This window comes from Muntiacus reevesi, chromosome 1 (genome assembly GCF_963930625.1).
Source record: "Muntiacus reevesi chromosome 1, mMunRee1.1, whole genome shotgun sequence".
NCBI classification, from domain to species: Eukaryota; Metazoa; Chordata; class Mammalia; order Artiodactyla; family Cervidae; genus Muntiacus; species Muntiacus reevesi.
Window position 1 is genome coordinate 77843493 of NC_089249.1, and position 27288 is coordinate 77870780.

At 41.9% G+C, this 27288-nt stretch overlaps 1 protein-coding gene across 9 annotated transcripts in view; it reads left to right on the forward strand.

Annotated features, from left to right (window-relative positions):
• Nucleotides 1-27288, forward strand: part of LOC136144509 (GON-4-like protein) — a 90347-nt gene that overhangs the window by 56527 nt on the left and 6532 nt on the right. For 8 of the 9 annotated variants that reach the window (XM_065902429.1, XM_065902422.1, XM_065902416.1 and 5 more), the window contains 13 exons: nt 4785-4825; nt 5414-5517; nt 8303-8504; nt 9047-9133; nt 10185-10356; nt 12001-12145; nt 13213-13363; nt 16886-17002; nt 17691-19391; nt 20540-20795; nt 21375-21559; nt 22413-22610; nt 23824-23967. In XM_065902429.1, the coding sequence (XP_065758501.1) occupies nt 4785-4825; nt 5414-5517; nt 8303-8504; nt 9047-9133; nt 10185-10356; nt 12001-12145; nt 13213-13363; nt 16886-17002; nt 17691-19391; nt 20540-20795; nt 21375-21559; nt 22413-22610; nt 23824-23967 (3503 nt within the window). Of the gene's footprint in view, nt 1-4784; nt 4826-5413; nt 5518-8302; nt 8505-9046; nt 9134-10184; nt 10357-12000; nt 12146-13212; nt 13364-16885; nt 17003-17690; nt 19392-20539; nt 20796-21374; nt 21560-22412; nt 22611-23823; nt 23968-27288 lie in introns of those variants that run through there. The other variant, XM_065902464.1, reaches the window with a different exon arrangement.

Below are 27288 nucleotides of genomic sequence, written 5' to 3' on the forward strand. Positions count from 1 at the left end.
GCAGAAGCAGAAGAGGTGGTGGAGGAGGAATGGGTGGCCGAGAGTATAACTTCATGGAAATACATTTATAATTTCTGTCTGACTTTTTGCCTTTTCATTTCTCCTAATATGTTTCTGTATGATCCAGTCCCTCTCCCCACTACATGCTTTGGTTTCAGAGTCTATTTATCATGAAGGCTTCATGTAAAAGAAATCAAAAGGAGTCTTGAATAATCAGAACTCTTCTGCCAGATTGTCTAAAATCAGTTTGTTTCCTGACACAGCTTCTCCTCTGTCTTCTTGCTCATGGTCTGGCACTGGTCTGGAAGCACTCATCTCCATCAGGTCATCTTCTGTTAATTCTTCTGGTGTGCTGTCTGTTAGCTCTTGAATTTCTTTAAGATCCAAAAGTTGAATCTTTACCCCCATATTTTTGGGGCTATATTCACAATCTCTTTCATGATTTCTCAATTGGCTCTGTTGTAAATCCTATGGATTCATGTATGACATCTGAACACGGTTTTCTCCAGTGGGGATTTCTTGTTTCAGGTTTGATGGCTTTCTTGGGTTTTTCTTTAATAGCGATGGCATCTTCAATAGTGCAGTCCTTCCTCCAGACTTACATTCTCTTCAGCTGATCTCAAGGCTGAATTAGATACGTGTTCAGAGGCAAGTTGGCCACTTAGGACACCTTCAGTGTTGAATTCACTGGGTTCTGGGTGGCCAGGGGCATTGTCCAGTATCAAAAGAAGCTTAAAAAACCAGGTATTTCCTGACTTCAGGGACAAAGCATTGATGAAACCAATCCAGAGAAAGGGCCTTCTTTTTTTTATATCCAAAGACTGGTAACTCCTGTTCTGTCTTTTTCTTTCAAGGGTCTGGGGGTGAGCAGCTTTATTGAGAAGGATAGTCTTGGTCATAAACCTGACTGCATTTTCACAGAACAGTAGACTTAGTCTCTCCCTTCCTGCCTTAAATCCTGGTGTTTGCTTTTCTTTCTTACTAGTTAATGTCCTTTGTGGCTTCCGCCCCCCCACCCCCCCCCCCTCCAGATTAGGGCATTTTCATCTGCACTAAAAACCTGTTCAGGCAGATATTCCTTCTCAGTGATTTTCTTAATGCCATCTGGGAACTTGCCTGCTGTCTCTGCATTAGCAGAGGCTGCTTCTCCTGTTACCTTGACAGTTTTTAAGCCAAACCTCTTTCTAAAATTATCAATCCATCCTTTGTTGGCATTAAATTCTCCAGCCTCAGATACTTTACCTTCCTTTTGCTTTGAATTGTTATATAATGACTTTATTTTTCTCTCAAATCATGTTAGATAGGCATGCCTTTCTTATAGTAATCGTGCACTCACATAAAAGCTGCCTTTTCAATATGAGATAAAAAGGTGTTTTCTGTAAAGCACAAGGTTTTTGTACCTGCTGGCATAGCTGCAGCTATGACTTCATGAATTTCCTTTTCTTTTTTATAATGGTCCTTACACTGGCTTCATTTATCTTGAAATGGTGGGAAATCACAGCTGTAGATCACAGTCTCTGGTACATATCAGGCAAGTTAGCGTTTTCTTGTAATGTCATGACTGTGCTTCTGCACTTCAGCTAGCAACAGGAGGTAACTATGAAATTATTGCAGAAGTACAGTGTATGCCACAGTTAATTTTATGCAGTTATGATTTCATACTGAATCTTTATGTTTGTATTTCTCTGAGTGGCACTTTGTGTGGTCTGTGTTTGCATAAGTTTTGATAAATTTTAACTTTTAGAGTCGATTTGTGTATATTTTAATGATAGTTAATGATAAAGTAGACTAGTATCTACATGTTGTTTATGCGTTCATGACATACCTAACTTTCTCTTAAATGTTTTGTATTCTAGACTGTGGTTTGTCTGAGAGTGTTTTCGAATTGTTGCACACCCCCTTCCATTTTTCCAATAAATTTATTGAAAAAACTCTGCATATTAGTGGACCCATGTAGTTCAGTTCCATGTTGTTTAAAAGTCAGTTGTAATTTCTCAGTGAGATCCTCCTCATTGAGGATTGACTTTCTTGCTTTGGATTCCATATGATTTTATATGTCCTTTTTAAATGCTCATCTGTCTCATAATTGCTTATTTATATCTTGTCTTCTCCGCTAGACTGTGAGTTTCTCATGAATTTTGTATTATTTATTGCCTTTGAGTAAATGTTTTTCATGGTGCTGACAATATTTGCTGAAGAGGAGACTTTTCTGGGATGCCTGAATGGAGGGTCCTCCTTTCTAGTCATAGCGTTCTGTGATTGTAAGTAAAAACTGGGATAGAATTTTAATTTTGTTTCTACCCTTTGTTGTCTTACGTTATCATGTTTAATTACAGTCCTTTTAAGAGGACTTAGGTGGATGATAAAAATTTAAAAACAAGCTTAGAATCACAGAGTCTGGAATGCTTCTGTGATTATGTATATTTTCCTCCCACGTAAGCATTTATTCATAGCGTCTCTGATGTGACCTTTCAATCTGTTCAGGAACCTCTGGTGACAGGGAGTTCATCAATTCTGCAGATGCTGTGTCCTGCTCTTGAACACCTCCTTAATTAACATTTTCCTTACTAAACCTGAATCTTTTATATTTCTCTGTTTTTCCTTTGTTCCTAAAAAATGTAACTTACTACCAAGTGTACATAGTATACTGTGTTTCTTTTCCTACATTTTTGCTTTACTATGCTAAACATACCAAGTTTCTTCAGTTCTCTTAAGTGCCAGACTTTTCACACTTCAACACCCAAATTGCCTTCCTCTGGATATTAGCCTTTATTTTTAACAAAATTTCTCCCACAGTACATGTTTTTGTTTTTTTTTTTAATTTAATTTAATTAATTTATTTTTTCATTTATTTTCCTTAGTTGGAGGCTAATTACTTTACAGTATTTTAGTGGTTTTTGCCATACATTGACATGAATCAGCCATGGATTTACATGTGTTCCCCATCCCGATTCCCCCTCCCGCCTCCCTCCCCATCTCATCCCTCTGGTTTTTTATGAAACTTTTCAAACATGTGGACACCCATATACCCGGGCTTCCCCAGTGGCTCAGCAGTAAAGAATCTGTCTGCAGTACAGGAGTTGCAGGAGATAGGGTTCAGTCCCTGGGTTGGGAAGATCCCCTGGAAGAGGGCATGGCAACCCACTATAGTATTCTTGCCTGGAGAATCCGATGGATGGAGGATCCTGATGGGCTACAGTCCATAGGGTTGCAAAGAGTTGGACACAACTGAAGCGACTTAGCACACACACACGCACCCATATACCTACCGACTAGCTTCTGCAGTTAAGTTTTCATATATTAACTTAATTATGCAGCTCTCCATCTGTTTCTCTATCCATCTTTTAATCCTTTTTTTTTAAGCATTTCCTAGTGAGTTGTGGATATCTAAACATTTCAGCATGCATGTCATTAATTAGAACTCAGTATTGTTTACAGATTTTAGGTAAATGTATACATACTGTAGTATAGAAATCTTTAGTGTACCATTCAGTGAGGTTTATCGTGCCTCTTTGTTAGGGGGTGTACTCAACCCCTAAGAAGATAGAGATTCATTACCCCAAAAAACACCTACTTGTCCCTCCAGATCAGTCCCCACATCATCCTCCCTGGTGAAATCACTTCTATTTTCTTGTATCATAGATTAGACTTGCCTCTTTTAAAACTTCATGTAAATGGAATCATAGTATGTGTTCTGTTATGTAAAGCATCTTTCACTTAGCATGATGTTTCTGAGATTCATGAACATTGCTTGTATTACTTAATTTCCTTCCTTTTTATCTCTGAGTAGGATTCCAATGTATAAATATACCAATTTGTTTATTTGTCATCAATCCCCAGGTGTTGATGGACTCCTAGGTTCTTTCTAATTTCTAACTATCTTGAATAAAGATAGCTCTGAGCTTTCTTTAAAAGCTTTGTGGACAAATGTTTCATATCTTTTGGGTCAGCTCTCTAGGGGAGGAATCATTGGTCATAAAGTAGGTCTATACTTAGTTTTCTGTGAAATTGCCAGACCTTTTTTCAAAGTGTCTTTCCTTGTACATTGTTTCTAGTGTTCCAGTTGCTGCACATCCTCTCCAACAGTTAGATTTTATTTTTTTAATGTGCTCTTGAGAAGGGCTTTTACAGTGATGATCCCACTCTGCTGTGATTCAGTGATATGCTTGCCTTCTTGGTCACAAGCACTGTTTTGGAGCCATTGTGTCATATTGATCTTTGTGTGCACTTAAGAAACTGATTTTTCAAAATCCTAAATGTAAGACTTTAAATTTGTCCCTATTATATTTCATCCAATTAATTTGAGAAAATTAGAACTCTGAATCTGTCGTCTGTTGGTCTGGTGATCCCTCTTAGCTTTATATTATTTGTAGATTTGATAAGTGTGTTTTAGGTTGTGGATGGGATTGCTGAATAGTTCAGGCCCAAAGATAGAGTCCTTTGACACAGTACTGGAGACTTCTCTCTTGATTCCGTTCAGTAGGATAGACCAACAGACTATGTATAAAATCATCTAGCTTACATTTTTGTTTGTTTTCTCACTAGAATTTAAGCTTCATGAGAGTAAGTTTCTGTCATGTATCTGAGCATCTAGAACAGAGATTAAGGCCTATAGTTGTTCAATAAATGTTTTTAAATGAATGAGTGAATGATGGATATTAATACATATGATGATTTTTGTCAAAAGCCTTGCTGAAAAAAGCTTTCTTTGTTTTCTTGACATTCCCTGTATTGCAAAATGAAATAAACATGTGGCAACAACATACTGTTTGGCTTTTTTGCAGAAAAGGAAGTGAATGAACTGATGGAAGAGCTGTTTGAAACTGTGAGTAATGATCTTTGAATGAGAGCTCCGGATACTAAAGCTCTGGATTCTATACTAAAGAACTTTGGATTCTAAAGCAAGCTCTGTCCTTTGGTCTCAGGGCCCCTCTCTCCTGAACAGTGGTCTGACCAACCCATTCTCCTTTTAGTTCACCCAGGAGAGAATGTAATGACAGGAGATTTTGGTAACTAATAAACTTTGTTTATCTATATCTAAGTAAAGTTTTTCTTAAGCTTTTAGATAGCCTCTTCAACTATCACATGGTACATCCTTAAAGATTTCAAACTAATTTTAGATTATTCTGAGCACAGATAATTCCCTTTCTTGTACATTTCTCTCTTGAAAGATAATCTGATCATTTTGAGTTGTCTGTGGTATGTCTTTACCACTACAAGGTGATAGACTGAGAAACTTTTTTTCTGGCATAAAGATTATTCCATGTGCAAAACTGTGTGAGCCCAGAAGTGAGAGAGATTCCAATGCAAGCTCTTTCTGTGTCCTGTAAAGTAGTCTTCATTTTCCCCTGTCACCGCTGAAGTGACTTTTACATGCCCATTCCCCAGGAAAATCCTTTTCCTTTGCCCTCAGTTTCAAGACGAGATGGGATTCTCCAACATGGAAGATGACGGCCCAGAAGAGGAGGAACGTGTGGCTGAGCCTCGGCCTAACTTTAACACCCCTCAAGCCTTACGGTAGGCTAACCAAAGACCTTGAGACCTGGAGTAGAGGAAAAGTGTATGTCTGAGAGGGAGTTTTGAGACGTTTTGGTTAATAATTTCCCATCCCTGACTACCTGCTGTTACTGATATAAGGATGCTGAGCCGCATGGGGGTGTTGGGTGTGAAGTGAATAATTCTCCTCCTTGTGGGGCAGTGCAGCTCCAGACCAAGCTGTATCTGTTTGGGAAGGGAGAAAAAGCAGTAGCTGGCATCCACAGCAACTTCTCCAGGTGAGTGGTGCCGGAGAGGTGTGTAGGACTCTGCGTGGCCAGCCACAGAAGCTACCCCCAAATTTAATATCCACTATGTCCTTTTTGTTCTTCTGTTTGCTGTTAGCACCTAGTAAAAGTCAATGAACCTTTGTTAGTCTCCAGGGTATTAATTGAGCAAACCATGAAGCACCTTCAGTAATGTCCTGGAGTCTGAAATATATTTACTGTCCTCTTCACATGAATTAGCCCTTCTGTTGTCCCACCTAGAAGGTAGATGCTTTAATTTTTCCCCCTATATTTGTGATGAGTTTGCAGATTTCATCTGTACTTTATTGTCATCCATTCTGAGTAGCAGCATACTGTCATTAGGTACTGGCTAGATGTCAGGGTATGGTTTGTGCCATGGGTAGAACAAAGCAAAACTCTAGGACTCATAGCCTTTAATTAGTCCCGTGGTTTAACTAGAGAGCTCTGGATCCACCTGAAAGCTCGACCTTCAGATAACGTGCGATTTAGTGAAAAAGACAAGGTATACTAACCAATGCGTAAAAGTCAGAAGTATCAGCCATTATCCATTACATTAAATACCATAATATAACCACAAAAGAGGTCTCAAGAGTTCCTTTTTCCCCCTCAGGTTTGTTGAGTTATAATTGGCAACTAAGGTTGCAAAGCATTGAAAGTGCACAGCGTGATGATTTGATATACATATCAATTGCAGAAGGATTTCCCCAATGAAGTTAATTAATACTTCTGTCACCTTACATATTTACCTCTTTTTTTTGGAGAACATTTTCAAGATATCTTACTGGTATTTTGACCACTTCTCTCAACATTTCATAGAAAAAAATCCTAGTGTAGCAGAATAGAACCTTTTATCATGGGATTTGATCAGTAAACATATTTCATTTCACTAGTCACCTCTGTGTATGAACTTTTAAAATTTGGGAATTACATACCTACTTAAAAATTCTTATTCCAGTTCAGTTACCTTCTGATATTCAGTTGCTCTGCTTGGGCGCATGCTGCTTTTTTTCAGCTGGAAATGCAAACCTAGCTTAATATTTGACTGAATAAAATATCACGTGGAAAGTGCATTAACTGTGCTTCACTTATTAACTGTCCATCCAAGTAATTCTTACTAAAATCAGGTGCAGGGTCTTTTTCATTATCTAGCTTTTTTCCTGCTTCTGTTCTTCTGTTCCTCTGCTAGTTATGCAGATAATCCAGAGTTATCCATTCTCAGTAAAACTGTACAGAGGACAATCTCATTCTTTAGATTTTCACCCTGTGCCTGCCCATATTTGCAGTAAATACTGTAAAAGGAAACATAATTTTTATCCTCAGAGGCTATTGAAAAACATATATTATCATTTAGCTATTGCTACAATCTGGAGGATTTTTTTGAATTACGATAGCCTGCTGGTCACAGCTGCTTGAGCAGGTTGCATCCTGGTTTCATAGAGTAGCAGCCTGAGTGTCTTATTCTGTCTCTCCTCTGAACTGGCGTTTGGATTCTTACTTGCCCCCAGCAGAGTCTCTCTCTCTCTCAGGAAGTGGGGGTGGGAGGGTAGCAATTGAAAGCCTGGAGGAGGAATTTAGTTAGAGGGCTAATGCTTGGTAGGGTAATGCTTGAACCACCTTCTCACTATTCATCTAAGCTGCCGTGTGCTTTAGGGCTTCCCAGGTGGCACTAGTGGTAGAGAACCCGCCAGCCAATGCAGGAGACTTAAGAAACGTGGGTTCAATCCTTGTTTCAGGAAGAGCCCCTGGAGTTAGGAAATGGCAACCCACTCCAGTATCCTTGCCTGAGAAATCCCATGGATAGAGGAGCCTTGTGGGCTACAATCTATAGGGTCGCAAAGAGTCAAACAGGACTGAAGTGACTTAACATGCATGTAGGCACCATATGTTTTAGTTTATGCCTTTTCTACTCCATGCAAGAAAGTCTTTCAGTTTTAGCATGCATGTAGGCACTATATGTTTTAGTTTATGCCTTTTCTACTCCATGCAAGAAAGTCTTTCAGTTTTTAAGAAAGGAAGTCAGGGCAGCCTGAATGGATAGGAGCTGGAGAACAGGAGAAACTGGACCTGGGGTCCAGTTTGGGAGTAGCAGCTAGCTTAGAGAACAGATGTGCTTTGGGAAGATTCTGTATCACCATTAAGAATAAGTCCCAGATTAATGTAACTGTCAGTGGGATGCAAAAATCGTGGATTCCCATTAGCTCCTTGGCTGCTTTGTTATCCAGACATTACCCTATGTTTAGATTTTAGTTTAATTTCACCTTCATTAGTATATTACTTAGCATACTGATTGTAGAAGAATAGGTGGGAGATGATTCAGAACCATCTTATTTGAATCTGTGCTAACAACTATGGGAGAAGATTTGGGTAGGCTAGGAGTTTGCCTCTTGGCTAAAGTGAGACTTGAGGATTAGCAGTAGATGGAAGTTGCTCAGACTGGCTTAGCCCATGGTAGGAAGGAACTGGATGTGTTTTGGATCCGTGAAAATATTCAAATCCAGTCATCTCCCTCTGGGGGATAGGTTTGAGGAACCACTGGCCAACTTACTAAATGAGCAACATCGCACCGTGAAGGAGCTACTTGAACAGCTGAAGATGAAAAAATCTTCAGCCAAACAGCAGCAGGAAGTAGAGAGGGTTAATAAACCCCAGAGGGAGAAGGTTCATCAGACTCTGATTCTAGACCCAGCACAGAGGAAGAGGCTTCAGCAGCAGATGCAGCAGGTAAGACTCTTCTTGGTAATGTTAATATTGGATCATCTTCATCTTTTGAGATGAAGCCAAAAATTAGCAGCTTGTGAAAGTCAGAAATAGGTGTCTTGGTAACCATTGAAACCACAGGACCACAGCATCTTCACATCAGTCAGGACCTTGAAAGGCCACCATGTTCATGTCTTTATGGCTCAGGTCAGAATGCATATCAGGACTCTGATAGTTTTCAGAATGATAGATTTCAAAGAATCTTTAGTAATCCTTTCTGAATTTCACAGCTTAACTGCCAGAGTAGTTCTTTTTTTTTTCTTTTTTTCTTTTATAATCTTAGTCCCTCTGGTTTGAAGTTAAATTTCCCCTGGTTTTGTCAGTTTTTTCAGGTGGAACACATCTGAGAAAAAATATTCATACCAAGATACTCTGTTGTTCTCATAGTCTCTCTGCAGAGTAAAACATGTAGGATAAAGTCACTAACATCTTGGTAAGGTCTTCTGGGTTTCTGAGATGACAGTATCATAACATGTCACACTGTATTATTTTCTTTCCCTCCTCAGCATGTTCAGCTCTTGACGCAAATTCACCTTCTCACCAGTTCCAACCCCAGTCTCAGTTCGGAGGCCAGTACCACCAGGATATTTCTTGTAAGGTTTCAAATATCCCTAATCTAAAGAATTGTGTATGCAGTTAGTTAGGAAGTCATTTCTCACAGATGTTGACTCAACATAAGCTACATTTATTCTTCTCTCCTGTTTGTATTGGTAGATACTCGTATGATTTCCTGTGTTTGTTGTGAAAACATAAGTTACTGCTTCCCAGGAAAGGACAGAGAGTGTATTCAGTTGTCTCTGACTGTTTCTCTTAGACCTTTTTATTGGGTCCTCTTTTCCTCACCTGTAGATCCTCCCATCTTAGGCTTTTGTACTTCTCTTCTTTTTATTGAATTCATTATTTATTAAGCTTGATATCATTGTTTTATGTATAAAATTAATTTTGCTTATGGCATTTTGGAATATTTTGGAGGAAGGGCTTTTAATTTCAAATTTTTAGGAATTCCTTGGCAGTCCAGTGGTGTAGGATTCATTGCTTTCACTATTGGGGCCCAGGTTCATTCCCTTATTGGGGAGCTAAATAAGATCCGGTGAGCAACAGGGAATGACCAAGGAAAATTCACATTTTAAAATCTGAACTTTGGGGCAATAATAGCGATATTCTTTGCCTCTTGGGTAATTCTCTCTGGAATCTGAGGTCCTTCATTGTTAGAACATCCTTGGATCATCAGCAGATTATGTTTCCCTCTTATTGTGTTCAGGGAATTATGAGAAATAGTTTGTTCTAGGTGTTATTCAGAGAAACAAACGAACTATTATTATTATTATTTTTTTTTTTAAGTAATGGCGCTCACTCTTGAGGATTTTAATTCCAGCTGGGGAGCTAGAATATACATCCAAAAGGCTGAGGAACCCTGAGACTGAGAATAAAACAGGAACAAATTAATGTATCACAGATGCCTAAACATCTGAGGACTCAGCAGAAGAGCAGTCTTAATGGAAAAACGTTAATTAGGAAAGTCCTTTTGATGATTTTTATCTGTTTTTATCCTATTGTAGGAAGGACAGTTTTTCTCTCAGAGGCTAAGGGCTACTGGTATTAATTGTCTGGAACTTAGATGTCCTTTGTGTCCTGTATTCCCAGAAAGAACTGGGAACCTTTGCTCAAAGCTCCATCGCCCTCCATCATCAGTTCAACCCCAAGTTTCAGACCCTGTTCCAACCCTGTAACCTGATGGGAGCCATGAAGCTCATTGAAGACTTCAGCACACATGTCAGCGTTGACTGGAGTCCTCGTAAAACTGCCAAGAAGACTGGTAGGGACAGAGGGGTCTGCTTTTTTATTTGCAGTGCGAGGTGTTCGTCTTACCCCACAGGTCATTTCCTGGGGATAATTTCCTAGGGTTGGAGGAGACAGGGCATTTGTAGTTTCTTCCTTCTCTCTCTTATTCTTCCTTTGTGTTCATTACCTAAATTCTAGAACTAGGTAATAATACTTGGGTTTAAGTAGAGGTTGGAGTCAGTGACCAGGACAGGGATGTGGGAGGTAGAGATGTGGCACTCATTGCTAGTAATTGGACTTAAATAGATACGAGGGTAAGTATTAGGAGTCAGGTCAAGACAGACTGGTATCAAGATAAAGATGGAAGTCAAGTGGTAAAGTCAGGTTGTGTTTATTAGGTTTTTACTCCCTTCTTCATTAAGATCATCTTATTTCCCATAATTATAGTAGTATTTCCAATTATGTTGACTTGGGAGTTAGGAACAAAGTAAAAATGTTGTACATTTGCCTGTTCAGTATTTTAAAGAAATTTCCAGGTTTGATTTCTACCATTCATTGGTTTAGTATTTTTAAGTAAATATTTGCCATTCCGTTAAATGAAATATTTGTTTCTCATTTGTTCCTAGTTTAGCAAATAAGTTGTGGTTTGGTCTGGGTTTGGATTTGTCTTTAGATTTGATTTTAAATCCCAGACTCTTACAATTCAATAGAATATAGTTGAATTTAAGGGCATTTTGTGATAGACACAGACTACTTTTTTAGTTATGTGTTGGTAATGAAAACTTCAACACCAGACTACAGTTATAACTTGGGCTTTGAAGGTGGGTCTGTGGTAAAGAATCAGCCTGCCAGTGGAGGTGCAGGTTCAGTTCCTGGGTCGAGAAGATCTCCTGGAGTGGAAAATGGCAACCCATTCCAGTATTCTTGCGTTGGAGAATCCTTTGATGAGAGGAGCCTAGCGGGCTACAGTGATAGGATTGCAAAGAGTTGGATGCAACTGAGTGTGCATACACAGTTATAAGTTACATGTGTAGTGTCTTGTGTTTTTCTTCTGGGGATATAAAAATAACATTTCTGCAAGCAGAAATATGGCTCTAGAGGTATTTATCTCTGGAAAGACAGAAATGCCTGGAATTCAGAGGCTTAGACAGCAAGATAGAAATGAGTGAGACTGAATAGTCTCATCCTCTTTATGGTTTTTTTTGTTCCCAACTTCATGAGGAATCTGGGAGAATTTAATGAAAGTTAAGTAAGAATCAGATAAAAATTTGGAATACCAGATTTGTGAGGGAGATTAAAGAAGTTGGAATCTTATCCTGGAAGAATGCATTGTTGAAGGTCACTTTTCCTTCAGGGATTTAAAGGGGGAAGGAGGTAAAAATTTTTTGAGCACACACTATCTGCCAGGTATTACTTGGTACTTTATAAGTGTTTTTGTTACTTAGTGTGTTAAGTGTTCCACATAGGAAACAAAAAGACAATCAATTTTTAACTTTATCTTTTAGGTACATGTTAGGCTGAGAATGATTGTGGAGACTTTTGGGAGGTGGATGTGTGTATGGAAGGGCATCACGTTAGGTAGGGTTGGCTCTCTTTAAATGCCAAGATGCATTCGGAAGCTTTTGTGAAGCCCTCTTTTGTTCTGGAGTTTCATTTATTATGCATTTTTTTCTCATAGCCTGTAAATTGCCCTGTTTGCCAAAGCAAGTGGCTTGGATCCTAGCCACTAGCAAGGTTTTCATGTATCCAGAGTTACTTCCAGTGTGTTCTCTGAAGGCCAAGAATCCCCAGGATAAGATTTTCTTCACCAAAGCAGAAGACAAGTAAGTATTTACTGGGTGGGGATAAAAGTACAAAATACACTGAGAAGACCTGTATAGTAAGGAACGGACACAAAGGAAAGCAGTGTAGATGGACATAGGCCTATAGTATGTGCGTGTTCCTGCAGTGCCAAATACAGCTCTTTTTAGGGGATGACATACACGTTTTGGAAACATTTTAAGTTGTTTTTTGTCTTTTATAGTAAAAACTAACCTCATAATCCTGTTAGTGGATAATTTTCAAGGAAAACATTTTTATCCATTATCCTGACAACCCTTACACAATAATTTTTCTGTCTGTATTTCTTATGTAACTATTGGCAATTTAAGTATAATTTTGTTTCGCTTTTTTTAACTTAATATATTCATGGCCTTTTATTCTGCATTCCATGCTGTAGCATTGTCTTTTCTTTTTTGTCTCTGTGTATTGTCCTTTCAGGCAGTATTAATGGCCCTATCATAGTCCTTTTGTTTGCCACTTTTCCCTCCCTCTCTTGTTTAGCTGTTCTAAATGAGGCTTCACCAAGGATCTTTGTGCACAGGGCTTTTGAAACTTTTTGAGTTTTTATCACTTTGGGTAAATTCTCAAGAGTGAGGTTATTCGATAACAGTTATAAACACTTTCCTGGCTCTTGATGTGTGTTTCCCCACTGCCGTCAGCAAATATGTATACAGGTAACTGTAATTGAGTATGTTATGTTGTGAGATAGTGTTGGTGTGGATTTAATATGTCTAACATGGTGCCCAATATTCATATTTGTTTTATTAGGGCCGTCCTCCTTCCCTCAAACTTTGTTTGTATTGTTACTGTAAAGCACGTCATGTTGTGACATTTATTAGTGATTTATGCTTGGTTTTCCCTCTTCTCACTTGATGGGAACTCCTTATTGAGTCTTATTCTCATAGTCCTTCTTAGTACTCAGTAATTATCTGAAATTTTATGTTAAGTTTCCATTAATGTGTACAAGACTTAGATGTAGAAGTAGATTGTAGGGTGTGGAGTTTGTCTGGGAGGCTTTTCAGCAGGATGGACTGTCAAGCGAGATTGAGTGTCCCCACCCCCTTCTCAGTTTGTTGGCTTTAGGACTGAAGCACTTTGAAGGGACGGAGTTTCCCAAGCCTCTGATCAGCAAGTACCTTCTCACTTGCAAGACTGCCCACCAGCTGACAGTGAGAATCAAGAACCTCAACATGAACAGAGCTCCTGACAACATCATTAAAGTAAGTGCTCCCTGCACGCTCCACTGGGCACCTTGGCTGAGTGCAGTCTTTCCTTTTCTTTTTCTCAGTCTCAGTGAATAGCCTTTTATCTAACGCTAGTCCCTCCTAAGTGCCCACCAGCCCTCTTTCCTTTCCAATGACATTGATCTATTATTTTCCTATGGAATACCATCTCCTTCGTCTGTTACGGATATTTCCAGTAAATTATTCAAATGTAAAACTACTTATCAAATTTGTTTTCCTCTAGCTGTTCATTTTTTTTTCCCCACTCTAAACCTTCTTCAAAGAGTAGGCAACAGTCCACTTATATCCTTAATTCTTTATACTTGGATATTTATATCAAAATTATAAAGTATACTTTAAAGTGGGGGTCCCCAGTCCACAGACTGATATTGGTCCATAGCCTGTTAGGAACCCGGCTGCACAGCAGGAGGTGAATGGCAGGCTAGAGAGCTAAGCTTCATCTGTATTTATAGCTGTTCTCCATCGCTCACATAACGCCTGAGCTTCACCTCCTGTCACATCAGCAGTGGTCGTAGATTCTCAAAGGAGCACAAACCCCACTGTGAACCGCATGCACAGGAGGGTCTCAGTTGCCAGCTTCTTATGAGAATCATCCTAAAACCATCCCATGGGTCCCCCACTGACATCCTTCCACAGAATTGGCCCGTGGTGCCAGAAAGGTTGGGGACCACTGCTCTAAAGAGTAAAAAATCTCTGTGAATCTTACAATGAAAAGCAATCATTTTTCTCCCTATTTCCTGCTTAGCAAGGTTTCTGCAGGGATGGTCCATTTACCTCTATATCTAGGATCTAGGTAGCATGCTTAGAATTGCTACCAGTTGATTTTTTGGATTTAGGCCTTCTCTGTTAAACTGAAATCATGAAAGATGAAGACAGTTCTCTCCACACTCTCTCACTGCTTCGCCTCAGTTATATCACAGTGTAAGTTGGATTTTTTTCCAGAGTTATTATAAGCAGTATGTAAAAACTCCTCACAGCTGAGCCGGGTAGTGTATCGTGATTACTTTGCTTTTCCTGCTGAATATTTTGCTTCTCTTGGAGTGAATGATTGCATTTTTGGAGGGTGAGTGGGACTTGGTTTTTTTAATGTATTTATTACCAGTTTAACATTAACATTTATTTAAGTTTTATAAATCTCTTTTCAGCGTTTTCAGGTATTTTAGGTTCTCTGCTGTCACCTTCATCTTCCTGAAGAAGTCCCCAGAGCGTTCTGATCCTGCTCCACTTTACCCATGCTGCTCTCTTGGCTTGCTGCACTAATAATGTCTTCTCTGGCTTTTTCTTCACGATTTTCCTGGGGTTTCATTTCACCTCTTATTTGTGTTGGATCTTCTTCTTTCTGTCTTTAAAAATATTTTTTATTTATTTTTTGGCTGTGCTGGTTCTTTGTTGCTTCACAGGCTTTTCTCTAGTTGTGCAGAGTTGGGGTTACCCTGCAGTTGTGTTGTGTGGGCTTCTCACTGCAGTGGCTTTTCCTGTTTTAGGTCACGAACTGCAGGCCATGCGGGCTTCGGTAGTTTTAGCACGCGGGCTCGGAAGCATTGGCGTGGGACTAGTTGCCCTGCGGCATGTGGAATGTTCTAGGAGTAGAGATTGAACCTGTGTCCCCTGCTTTGTCCGGTGGGTTCTTAGCCTCTGGACCATCAGGGAAGTCCGGATCCTCTTATTTCTGAATCCCACAACTTTTTGGCCTTGTTTTAGTGGAGCACATCCTATCTTTGAGAAAAAAATTTTTAGATTTATATTGCTTGTGTTCATGGTGTATCATGACATGACTTGACTGATGCAGTTTCCTAGTTTGGCTATTGTGCTGTATACCTAGTTTTTATATATAACTATTGTTACTTTGTAACAAATGTACATAAGACCTGTCAATGAAACTATAATTATTCAAAATTAAAAGTATGAAATATGTCTGTGTTCTTTTCTCCCACTTCAGTGGGTTTAACATTCTAGGTTGAAAATCACCTTGGTCAGAACAATTTAAGGACTCCATTTTCTTCTCGTTTCTAGGACTGGCTCTTTTGAAAGTTGATGTTCTTTTGACTCTTGAACCTTTATATGACACGTGTTTTTTTCTCTTCTTCTAGGAGTACATAGGATTTTCTTTTTTCCTCAGTGTTTTGAAATTCATTATATATACCTTACTATGTGTCTGGTCTTACTAATTATGCCAGTTACTTGATAAGCTTTAGTTTGGAAACTCACAGGTTCCAGTGTTGGGAAATGTCCTTGAATTTTGCATTGCTGGTTTCCTCCCCTTCTTTTGATTTGCTGTCTCCTTCTGTGGCTCAGTGGTCAGATGGTAGACCCCTCGGGCTGGTCTTCTCATCTTATCTTTCTTCTTTTCTCCCATCCCTCTGTCTTCTTGCTGTATTTTCTGGGATATTATTTCATCTTTTTTTTCTAACCCTTCTGCTGAGGTGAGTCGTTACTTCTTCTGTCATAATATCTGATAGCTTTTGTTGTTGTTGTTTAGAATATTCTTTAATAGCTGGTTGCAGAGGCCTGTGGGATAGCTCTCCTTTTAGACTTTTATCTTTAAAAATTTCCTATCTGTTGTTCTCATGGGGATTCAAGAGGGAATAGAGACAAATGGATGTGTTTAATCTGCCTGTTTTTTTGTTTGTTTTCTTTTATAATTTACTTATTTATTTTTCTGTGCTAGGTCTTTGTTGCTGTGTGAGCTGTTCTCTAGGTTGTGTTGAGTGGGGGCTACTCTAGTTGCTACACACAGGCTTCTCATTGCGGTGGCTTCTCTTGTGGAGCACAGGCTCTCGGGAATGCAGGCTTCAATAGTTGCTGCTATTGGCCTCTAGAGCACAGGGTCAGTAGTTGTGGGTGAGGGGCTTAGTTGCCTTGAGGCATGTGGGATCTTAATTCCCTGAGCAGGGATTGAACCTAGTCCCCTGCACTAGAAGGTTGATCCTTCACCACTTGACCACCAGGGAAGTCCCTCATCATTGATTTGTACTTGACTGTCTCTTCCACTACCTGTGAGCTCCTTGAGAGCAGGGATTGCCTCCTTGTTTGTATGCTCGGCTTGTAACACAGTGCCTAGTGCTTATTGTCAGTGTAAGCTCACTCTGAAAATGGAACTGTCAGTCTTTCTGTTCTTCTTTCTTTCCCTTCCAATATTTCTTGCACCATTATTTGCTTAAAAGGAAGCTTCCATGTGGTCAGGATAAGGATTAATGAGGCACTCTCATTGCAGCTGCTGAGAGGAGCAAAGTTTCCATGACTCTAACCATCCGCTCCCTTTTCTCTGTGACCCGAACTTTTCTGGTGACCAGAATAGAGCTTATTAGAAGATACTAAGTAATGATAAAATATTTATTAATTGGAGATTAGCTTAATTTGAAATACAGAGCAGTCAGTATATGCTATTTGTGTGTGTGTGTATGTTTCTCAGACTGCTGCCCACCACACTCCCCAACCTGATGAGAGCAGTTTCTAGATGGAATGTGACTTTTCCTTTATTTATTTCTTCACACTCAGTTTTATAAGAAGACCAAACAGCTGCCCATCTTAATGAAGTGCTGTGAAGAGATCCAGCCGCATCAGTGGAAGCCGCCTGTAGAGAGGGAGGAGCACCGGCTTCCGTTCTGGTTAAAGGTACAGCACTCCTCCTCAGTGTGTCGGGAGCAGAAGGTCACCATAAGCCCGGCAAGAACATCAAGGAAGGGCTGCTTTCCATCTCTGCTGCTTTAGCTGTAGAACTAGGACTTAAGAAATCTTCCGTCACCTTTCCTCTCCTATTTCTCCACCTCCCTCCCTCCCCCACCGGTGATTCTCTAACCTTTTAAAAATAGTGGTTAACATGATAGTTTCTTAAAGGAAATTCAGGGAGTTTCTAGCGTGTAAAATTGGGATATAGTCTTCTTAGAAATATCTGCTATTCTGCAGAAAAATCCTTCTTAAAAGATGTCTTAAGACTGTCTTGTAAAGGCACCTAATATCTGCTGCCAAGTCACTTCAGTCGTGTCCGACTCTGTGCGACCCCATAGACGGCAGCCCACCAGCTCCCCCGTCCCCGGGATTCTCCAGGCAAGAATACTGGAGTGGGTTGCCATTTCCTTCTCCAATGCATGAAAGTGAAAAGTGAAAGTGAAGTCACTCAGTCATGTCCGACTCTTAGCAACCCCATGGACTGCAGCCTACCAGGCTCCTCCGTCCATGGGATTTTCCAGGCAAGAGTACTGGAGTGGGGTGCCATTGCCTTCTCCACCTAATATCTAGAAAGCCTAGTTATTTTTACCTAATTCTGGTGTGAGGTATATCTGAGTGTTCTTATTCCCATTAGGCCAGTCTGCCGTCCATCCAGGAGGAACTGCGGCACATAGCTGGTGGTGCCAGAGAGGCAGGAAATGTGACCGGAACCACTGAGATCAACTCAGACCCAGGCCTGGGAAAAGGCAGCTCGGAACTGGAGAGTGAAACTCGGTATCCACTGCTACTGCCTAAGGGTGTAGTCCTGAAGCTGAAGCCAGTTGCCAACCGTTTTTCTAGGAAGGCTTGGAGACAGAAGCGGTCCTCCACCCTGAAGCCCTTTTTTTTCGGACCCAGCCCCTCTCTCCAGCCTAGCTCCAGCTCTGGGAAGACACCAGCTAGATCAGCTCACTCAGAAGCCCCTCCAAGCAAGATGGTGGTCCGGATTCCTCCCCTGATCCAGCCAGCCACGGTCTTACAGGCAGTGCCAGGTGGCCCTCCTCTGGGGGCCCCCGGCGGGGACAGTTTTGAGTCTCCAGCAGCACTGCCAGCTACAGCTGCCGAGGCCAGGACCAGCTTCCCTCTGCCTGAGCCGCAGACCCTGCTCTCCTCCGCCCCTGTGCCGAAGCTAATGCTGCCTTCACTTGCTTCTTCTAAGTTTCGAAAGCCATGTGTGAAACGGAGAGCCTCCAAGAGAAAGGGACCCAAGGCCTCTCTCTGTCTGAAGCCAGCCCCTCTCATCCACCCTGCGCCCGTGTTCTTCACTGTTCCCGCCACGACCGTGAAGGTTGTGAGCCTCGGCAGCGGCTGCAACATGGTGCAGCCTGTCAGTGCAGCTGTGGCCCGGAGTCCTCAGACCATCCCCATCACCACCCTGCTGGTCAACCCTACTGCCTTCCCCTGTGCGTTGAACCAGCCCCTTGTGGCCTCCTCCATCCCTCCCTTAATTGTCTCTGGCACCTCTGTGAATCTCTCTGTACCATCCACCCCTGAAGATAAAGCCCCAGTGAATGTGGACACAGGTTGTCCTTCGGCTGAGGGGAGAAATGCCTTTCAAGGGCTGGAACCCAAATTAGAACCTCGGGAACCGTCTCCTGTGTGTGCTGCTGTCTTCCCCAAAGAGGAGCACAGCCCAGGGCCTCCGGCTCCAGACAGAGCGTGCCAGGGGCAGCTGTCGGAGAGCAGTGCCTGTGGCTGGACTATTGTGAAAACAGAGGAGGGGAGGCAGGCCCCTGAAGCCCTGCCTCAGGGCTTCCGGGAATCTCTGCACACTTGCCCTGAGGATTTAGAGGAAATCGTTAAGACGGAACCTAAAGACCCTGGGCAGGACACCTGTGGTGGATCCCTAGAGCAGGACAGCCATGATGAAATCAAAGAAGAACACTCTGTGGAGTTGGACACTGGCTTCCCCAGTGGGGAGTCAAGCGGGCCTAGAGAGGGGAAGAAACAGGCAGGCCTACAAGAGGAGGAGAGGAGTCAAGCAGCTCAAGCCCTTTCGGCTTCTCAGGAGCCTCCTGGGGAAGGAAACTCAGGAGATGTGAGCAAAGGGTCCCCAAGGGACGCTTCCTTCTCCACTGACCCTGAAATGGTGCTTAGCAGCCCCCTGGGGAAGCCCGAAGACCTATCCAGCGTTGATGGTCAGTCAGTGGGGACCCCAGCAGGACCAGAAACTGCAGGAGAGAAGGATGGGCCAGAGGAAGAGGAAGAGGAGGACTTTGATGACCTTACCCAGGATGAGGAAGACGAGATGTCATCAGCTTCTGAGGAATCTGTACTTTCTGTCCCAGAACTCCAGGTGAGAGTTGGGCACTCTTCTCCAATATTTTGTGGATTCAGTAATAGATTTAATTTATTGATAGGCCACCGGCTTGCTTTTTGCACTAGAGATAGTTGTAAAATCATTTTTGACTTTTGAATATATTTTATGGAGCATAGTTTGGGAGTTGAGGTGAGAGGAAAGGGAAAGAGTTAAACGTTACATATTATATTTGATTTAAACTAATTTAAACATTAAATTGCATCTCCTGAGCACAATTTAAATGACTAAAAAAAGAAAAAGGATCATAAGTATGGACCCTGGCAAAGGAAAATTACCTTCAGGGGAGACCTTTCAAAACTCATCTGCTCAGGGACTCCCTGGCGTCCATTGGTTAGGGCTTGGTGCTTTCACTGCTCGGAACTGGGTTCGATTTCTGGTCAGGAAACTGTTGACTAAAAAATTAATCACAACCTCAAAGTAGAGAGTTATTTTATTTGGTGGGAATATAAAGGATTCTGAGCTTGGGAGGCAGCATCTCAGTTCTCTGAGAAAACTGCTCTGAAGAAGCAGGAGGGGGAGTCAGGCTATATACAGTTTGCAACAAAGAGGGTAGGAAGTCTAAACATCAAAGATGATTATTAAGTAGTAAGGAGAACCAGATATCAAGTCAAGTTAAGGAATTTAGTGTTCTTCTATGTGTGGCAAGATGGAGTCTCTGGGCTCACTGAATTCATTGCTTTCATATGCACCTGACTATCTGGGACCAAATCCTGTTTCCTGTCACCTTAAAAGGGTGGCAAGGATGGTGGTTGGCTGCTCTTGCATGACACCCACTCCCCTCCAGTTCCTCACCAGTCACCGGGCATTGGCATCTTCTGGATCGTAGGCCTTGTGTTCACTTTTGAGAGCCCTCATTCACATTAGGAAGCCATGAATCACTGATAGCTGTGACATTTTTGCCCCAATACGGCAAAAAATATTTCATTTCACAGAACTAACATCCCTCAAGCTGTACAGTGTGGCCAAAAAACAAAACCAAAAAACCCCAATCACCCCCTAAAGCCCATCCGCTTCTCACTCTCCCTCACCGGTTGATTAGCCTCAGTTCCTTCTGAAAAACCCTGTGCAGTCAGCCCGTGGTGGGCTGTTACAGCCCTCATGCACACTCTTTGGGGGGTTTGCAGGAAACAATGGAGAAACTGACTTGGCTTGCATCTGAAAGGCGCATGAGTCAGGAGGGGGAGTCTGAGGAAGAGAACTCCCAGGAAGAGAATTCTGAGCCTGAGGAAGAAGAGGAAGAAGAAGCAGAAGGAATGGAAAACCTGCAGAAGGAGGATGAAATGATGGACGAAGCCATCGGAGACCCTGCCGAGAAGCCTCCTGCCACCTTTGCCTCCCCAAAGGCTGCTCCAGAAGTGGAGACCAGCAGGACCCCACCAGGTAAGTAGGATGGGTCTGAGTGGGGGCGGGTCTCAGGAGGCCTCATTGACCCAGGGACATGCGCAGAGTGGCTAGCTTATAAAACAGGTGCCAGTTCCCAGAAGAAATCCTTTGGAACCCGCCTGCCAGTCACCCTTCTCCCAAATAAATGTTTTAACCTGCTACCATTGCAGAGAAGAGATGTTCAGAAATTTAAAATTTGACTCTGCTGTCAGCATATCAGCTGCTAGATTTGTACTCTGTTTATGCAGGTTTTTATACTGGTTCTTAATTCACATGTTATGTATTAGGTCAAGAGCTATGTTTATTTCAAAAAGTGCTGCTTGTTCCTCACCAGGACATAATCCCTGAGAGCCCAGCATCAGACCACACTCACTCTTTAGACTTCTGTGTTCAATATGTAGTAGCTAAGCAGCTCATTATCATCCCAGTTGATGCAGTCATCAACAGTTGATGCTTTTCTCCCAGATTACTATGTAATGATGATTAGGGGAGTTGATGGGGAGGGTGCATTTGATGAGTTGGGAAGAGCAGAGGTTGCAGGGACAGAGAAACAGTTGTTTTCATGTGTATCCTAAGGAGAGAGCATCAAAGCTGCAGGAAAGGGCCGGAGTAATCATCGCGCTCGCAGCAAGCGGGGCAGTCGGGCCCGGGCCAGCAAGGACACCTCCAAGCTGCTGTTACTGTATGACGAGGACATCCTCGAGCGAGATCCACTCCGGGAGCAGAAGGATTTGGCCTTTGCTCAGGCTTATCTGAGCAGGGTAGGCAAATGCTGCTTCCTGTTCCTACCAGCCCCTCTGTTTTTAAAATGAAGTCTGCCTTTCAGGCTGCACAGTAGCCTTCTATGCTTCTACCTTTGTTTTCCTGGAAATACCAAAAGAACTGTGTGAGTGAAACCACAAGGACACTGAGTTCAGTCTTTGGCCGATTTATTATTCCTGCCCAGCATACTACCCCTCTGTTGCCCTGAAACCGGGGAAAGGTGATTTCACCATCATCCCTGAGAGAGTAGACTAATAAGGACCTTACCTGAGCCTTTGGCCTCGGAGGAACAACATGTGGTACACTGACCAGAAAGTGGACCTTAGTGATCTTTAGAGTCATGAACCTGCGTGTTTTTCGCAGTGGTCCCTATCTCATTCTTTTGGTAACCACCTAATTCTTTATACCCCCAGCAAGTGGAGTTCTAGCAATAATAATCATGGGTTTTCTTATTCCTGATAATTTCCTAACATTCCTAATTTATGTATTACTTACCCTCAATGATACCATGCTGAAATATATGTACCAAGCACTCCTTATCTATTTCAACATGGAGATGAAACCTGGAAGGAGAGGTCCAGGCTGTGAGCTAGAGAAAAGTTTACCTCATTTTGCAGGTAGCACTGTGGTCCCTGGAAAATGGAAATTTTTCCACTCCTCACTGTCAGAAAAAGAGCTCTGCCTTGCTCATGGCCTTGTGGCTTCCATTAATCATCAGATCTTAGGACCTGTCAGAGGAATAACCTCTGACGGATAATCTGGAGCTCTTTAACAGTAACTCTTCCTCCTTCTCCCATCGTTTCTTGGGGCCCAATGAAAGGGGATTGGATGATTGAAAGTCCTCTCATATAGGTCCGAGAAGCCCTGCAGCATATCCCTGGAAAGTATGAAGACTTCCTTCAGGTCATCTATGAATTTGAGTCAAGCACTCAGAGGCAGACAGCTGTGGATCTGTACAAGAGCCTGCAAATTCTGCTCCAAGACTGGCCTCAGCTGTTGAAGGACTTTGCTGCTTTCCTGTTACCTGAGCAAGCACTGGCCTGTGGATTAGTAAGTAGAGAGGGGGGCAAAGACCACACACTAGATCCCTGGGTCAGAGCAAGACTAGGCGTGGGTAGTGTTGATCAGGACCGTTCCAGACGCCTGGCTGTTTCCGTAGATAGCTTTCCCTTAGTCCAGGGTCACAAGAGCCTCCTCCTTTTCAAGGGATGGTCTTCCCAGCTCCTGTTCTCTCCTTTTCTTTCCATGTAGAGTGAAGGGTTTGACCATTGTTGCCAGTGGAGACCTTAGGTGCTTCATAACCCTTTGCTCCTCACTGTTGCAAAACAGGCTTTCATTCAACAAATATTTATTGAGAACCTGCTGTTTTAGGCAGAGTTCTAGATACTAGAAATGTAATAATTATAAATCTAAAATTCTTGCCTTCATGGACCTATATTCTCATGGGGAAAGTCAGGTGTTATATGTTATAAAAGTGATAAAAGCTATAAACAGTAAAGTATATTTAATGCTTTATAGTGATAATGTTGCAGTTTTTTTTTTTTTTTTTTAATGTTGCAGTTTTATACACAGTAGTCTGGGAAGGCCCTGGTGGTTACATAATATTTGAAATATTGGAGAATAAGTGTCTGAACTTGAGGGATATCCCAGTAGTTCTGGGTTTCTTGTCACAGGAATAATGGATATAATATTATTATATTATTGTTTTCATATTGTTATTATATTAGCCTGATAGTCTTAAAGCACTTAAATGGTCATGGGATGATTATACATAATTTTTTCTTTATCATTATGAGGATCAAATGAATACATATGTGAAAATACTTTGTAAACTGGCATGTGTCTGATCTCACCGTCTTTGAAAACTGTAAGCAACTTGAGATATGTAACTCTTAAATCTTTCATTTACATCTTAGTTTTCTTGAGTTGGTAGACCCCCGTAACCCAAAGTAGATAGATGCTAGGGTCTTAAAAAAAAAAAAACCAGATCTTACAGGGAATTCCCTGGCAGTCCAGTGGTTAGGGCTTGGTACTTTCACTGCTGGGGCCCAGGTTCAATTCCTGATTGGAGAACTAAGATCCACAAACTTTGTGGTGAGGCAAAAAAAAAAAAAGAAAAAAAAAAGATATCACCGTTGTAAACCAGAGCCTTGTCATCCCCTATGCCTCCAGCACATTTTTCCTGGTTTTTATGCTTAGAGCCCTCAAGTGCTTCTCAGGCTGCATAGATGACTCCTCTTTTGCCCTCTTTCCACTCTGGTAGTTTGAAGAGCAGCAGGCTTTTGAGAAGAGTCGCAAGTTTCTTCGGCAGCTGGAAATTTGCTTTGCAGAGAACCCCTCACACCACCAGAAGATCATCAAGGTCCTCCAGAGCTGTGCAGACTGCTTGCCCCAGGAGATCACTGAGGTATTCTGTCCTTTCCTGCTTCCTTTCCATTGTCATCTTGGCTTTTGGCCTTTCATTCTCCCTTCCTAAGCAATCCTCTTGCTTCTGAGCAATGGACTTCTGGAGGGGATGAAGACGGCAAGGAGTTTTTAGGCTTACGTAAGGCATAAAACTTGTGGCTCAGATGGTAAAGCGTCTGCCTACAATTCGGGAGACCTAGGTTTGATCCCTGGGTCAGGAAGATACCCTGGAGAAGGAAATGGCAACCCACTCCAGTACTGTTGCCTGGAAAATCCCATAGACGGAGGAGTGTGGTAGGCTACAGTCCATGGGGTCGCAAAGAGTCGGACACGACTGAGTGACTTCCCTTTTACATTCAAGGCATAAAACACTTGGGTGAGGTGGTTACCATCTGAAACCAGAGCCTGACCGCTTCTCACAGGCTCGGGAATGCTATAAATACCCTGGAAGGGAAGTTCAAGGAAGGAGGTGATGGTCTGGGTGGAGGGTTGGTTTCCCTCCTTGCTCTGCCTTGAGTTAGTGCCTGAGCTGGGGACCGGTAAGGCAGGGCTAGTGAGTAGTGAGTGTCACTGGGAATCAGACCTTTAATGCAGGCACGTCTAACCAAGACATGGGAGCTCCCTAAATGCGTTGATGGAGGAACAGATGAAGGCCTATTTGAAGTGAATGACAGTCGCTCAGTTGTGTCCCACTCTTCGTGTCCCATTCTATACAGTCCATGGGATTCTCCAGGCCAGAATGCTGGAGTGGGTATCTGTCCCCTTCTCCAGTTAATCTTCCTGACCCAGGAATTGAACTGGGGTCTCCTGCATTGCAGGCTGATTCTTTACCAGTTGAGCTACACCAAAGACCTGTATATACACAATGAAATATTACTCAGTCATAAAAAAGAATGAAATATTGCCATTTCCAGTAATATGGATGGATCTAGAGATTGTCATACTAAGTGAAGTATGATTTAATTCACTTGATAAGCTTATCATACTTACCATACTAAGTATAGAAAACATTTGGTTTATAATATAGAAAGCCTATGGTTACCAAAGGGGAAAGTTTGGGTGTGGTGATAAATTAGGAGTTTGTGATTAACATATTCACACTACAGTGTATAAAATAGGTCACCAGTGGGGACCTACTGTATAGCACAGGAAACTATACTCAGTATACAGAGAAGGCAATGGCACCCCACTCCAGTGCTCTTGCCTGGAAAATCCCAGGAACGGGGGAGCCTCGTGGGCTGCCGTCTATGGGGTCGCCCAGAGTCAGACATGACTGAAGTGACTTAGCAGCAGTAAGAGAAAAGAATCTGAAAAAGTATATATATATATATATATGCATATGTGTGTGTGTATATGTATGTGTGTGTATATATGTATATGTATGTGTGTATGTGTGTATATGTATGTGTGTGTATGTATATGCATGTATGTGTATATATGTATATGTATGTATATGTGTGTATGTGTGTATATATGTACATGTGTGTATATATGTATGTGTGTGTATATGTGTGTGTGTGTGTGTGTGTATACACACACACTGAATCACTGTGCTGTACATCTGAAACTAACACAATGTTGACAATACTGTGAATCAACTACATACATCAGTTAAAAAAGTAATAATTCAGGCCTACCTCAGAGACATTGCAGGTTCAATTCCAGACCATCATAGTACAGTAAATATTGCAGTAAAGTAAGTCACATGAATTTTTTGGTTACCTAGTGCATGTAAAAATTATGTGTACACGATGAAGTGAAGTGCATGTGTGCTCAGTGAAGTACGTGTGTCTGACTCTTGGCGATCCCATGGACTGTAGCCCACTAGGCTCCTCTCTCCATGGAATTTTCCAGGCAAGAATACTGGAATGGGATGCCATTTCCTACTCCAGGGGGTCTTCCCAACCCAGGGATTGAACCCACATCTCTTGGGTCTCCTGCAATGGCAGGCAGATTCTTTACCCACAGTGCCACCAGGGAAGCCCAACCATAGTTTATTAAGGATGCAGTAGCATTATGCTTTAAAAAATGTACATATGTTAATTAAAAAATGTTCACAATTTGTAAATCAAGTATATTTCAACTTTCAAAGAAATGCTAGGGAGTTCCCTGGTGGTCCAGTGGTTAAGACTCCAAGCTTCCATTTCACAGGGTACAGGTTTAATCCCTGGTCAGGGAACTAAGATCTTGAATTCTGCACAGAACAGCGAAAAAAAAATGCTAGTCAGCATCCAAGTCTTTAGCAAGTTGTCAGCTTTTTGTTGCTGGGGGGTCTTGCCTCAGCATTGTTGGTGCTGACTGATCAGGTAGTGGTTGCTGAAGATTGGAGTGGATGTGGCAATTTTTTTTCTTTCTTTCTTTAAAAAATATTTATTTGCCTGCACCAGGTCTTAGTTGTGGCATGTGGGATCTAGTTTCCTGACCACCGGTCAAACCTGGACCCTTTGCATTGGGAGTGTGGAGCCTAAGCCACTGGACGACCAGGGACGTCCCCATAATTTCCTAAAACAATGACGTCTGCCCCATTGATGGGCTCGTCCTTTCATGAATGATTTCTCTGTAGCATTTTATTTACAGTAAAACTTTCAGAATTGGAGTCAATCCTCTCAAACCTTGCCATTGCCTTATCAACTAAGTTTATGTAACGTTCTAAATCCTTTGTTGCCATTTCAACAATCTTCATAGCAGCAACTTCACCAGGAGTAGATTCCATTTCAAGAAACCTCTGTTTGTTCATCTGCAAGAAGTAACTTCTTATCCGTTCGGGTCGTATGTGGGATTGCAGTAATTTAATCCCATCCTCAGGCTCCACATCTGTTTTTAATCCTCATGCTGTTTCTGTCACATCTCCTGTTACTTCCTCCACTGAAATCTTGAACCCCCTCAAAGTCATCTGTGAGTGTTGAAATCAGCTTCTTCCAAATTCCTGTTAATGTTGATTATTTGGACCTCTTCCTATGAACCACAAATGTTCTTAATGGTATCTAGAATGGTGAATCTTTTCCAGAAGGTTGTCAGTTTTCTCTCCCCGGATCCATTGGAGGAGGAATCACTATCTGTGTTAGCTGTAGCCTTATGAAATGTATTTCTGAAGTACTGAAACTTGAAGTTAGAAATTACTCCTTGATCCATGGGCTGCATGATGGTTCTTTTGCTAGCAGGCACGAAAACATTAATCTCCTTGTATATCTCCATCAGAGCTCTTGGGTGACCAGATGTATGGTCAGTGAGCAATAATGTTCTCAAAGGATTGTTTCCTGAGTAGTAGGTCTCAGCAGTGGGCTTCAGATGTTCAGTAAATCATGTTGTCCACAGACGTGCT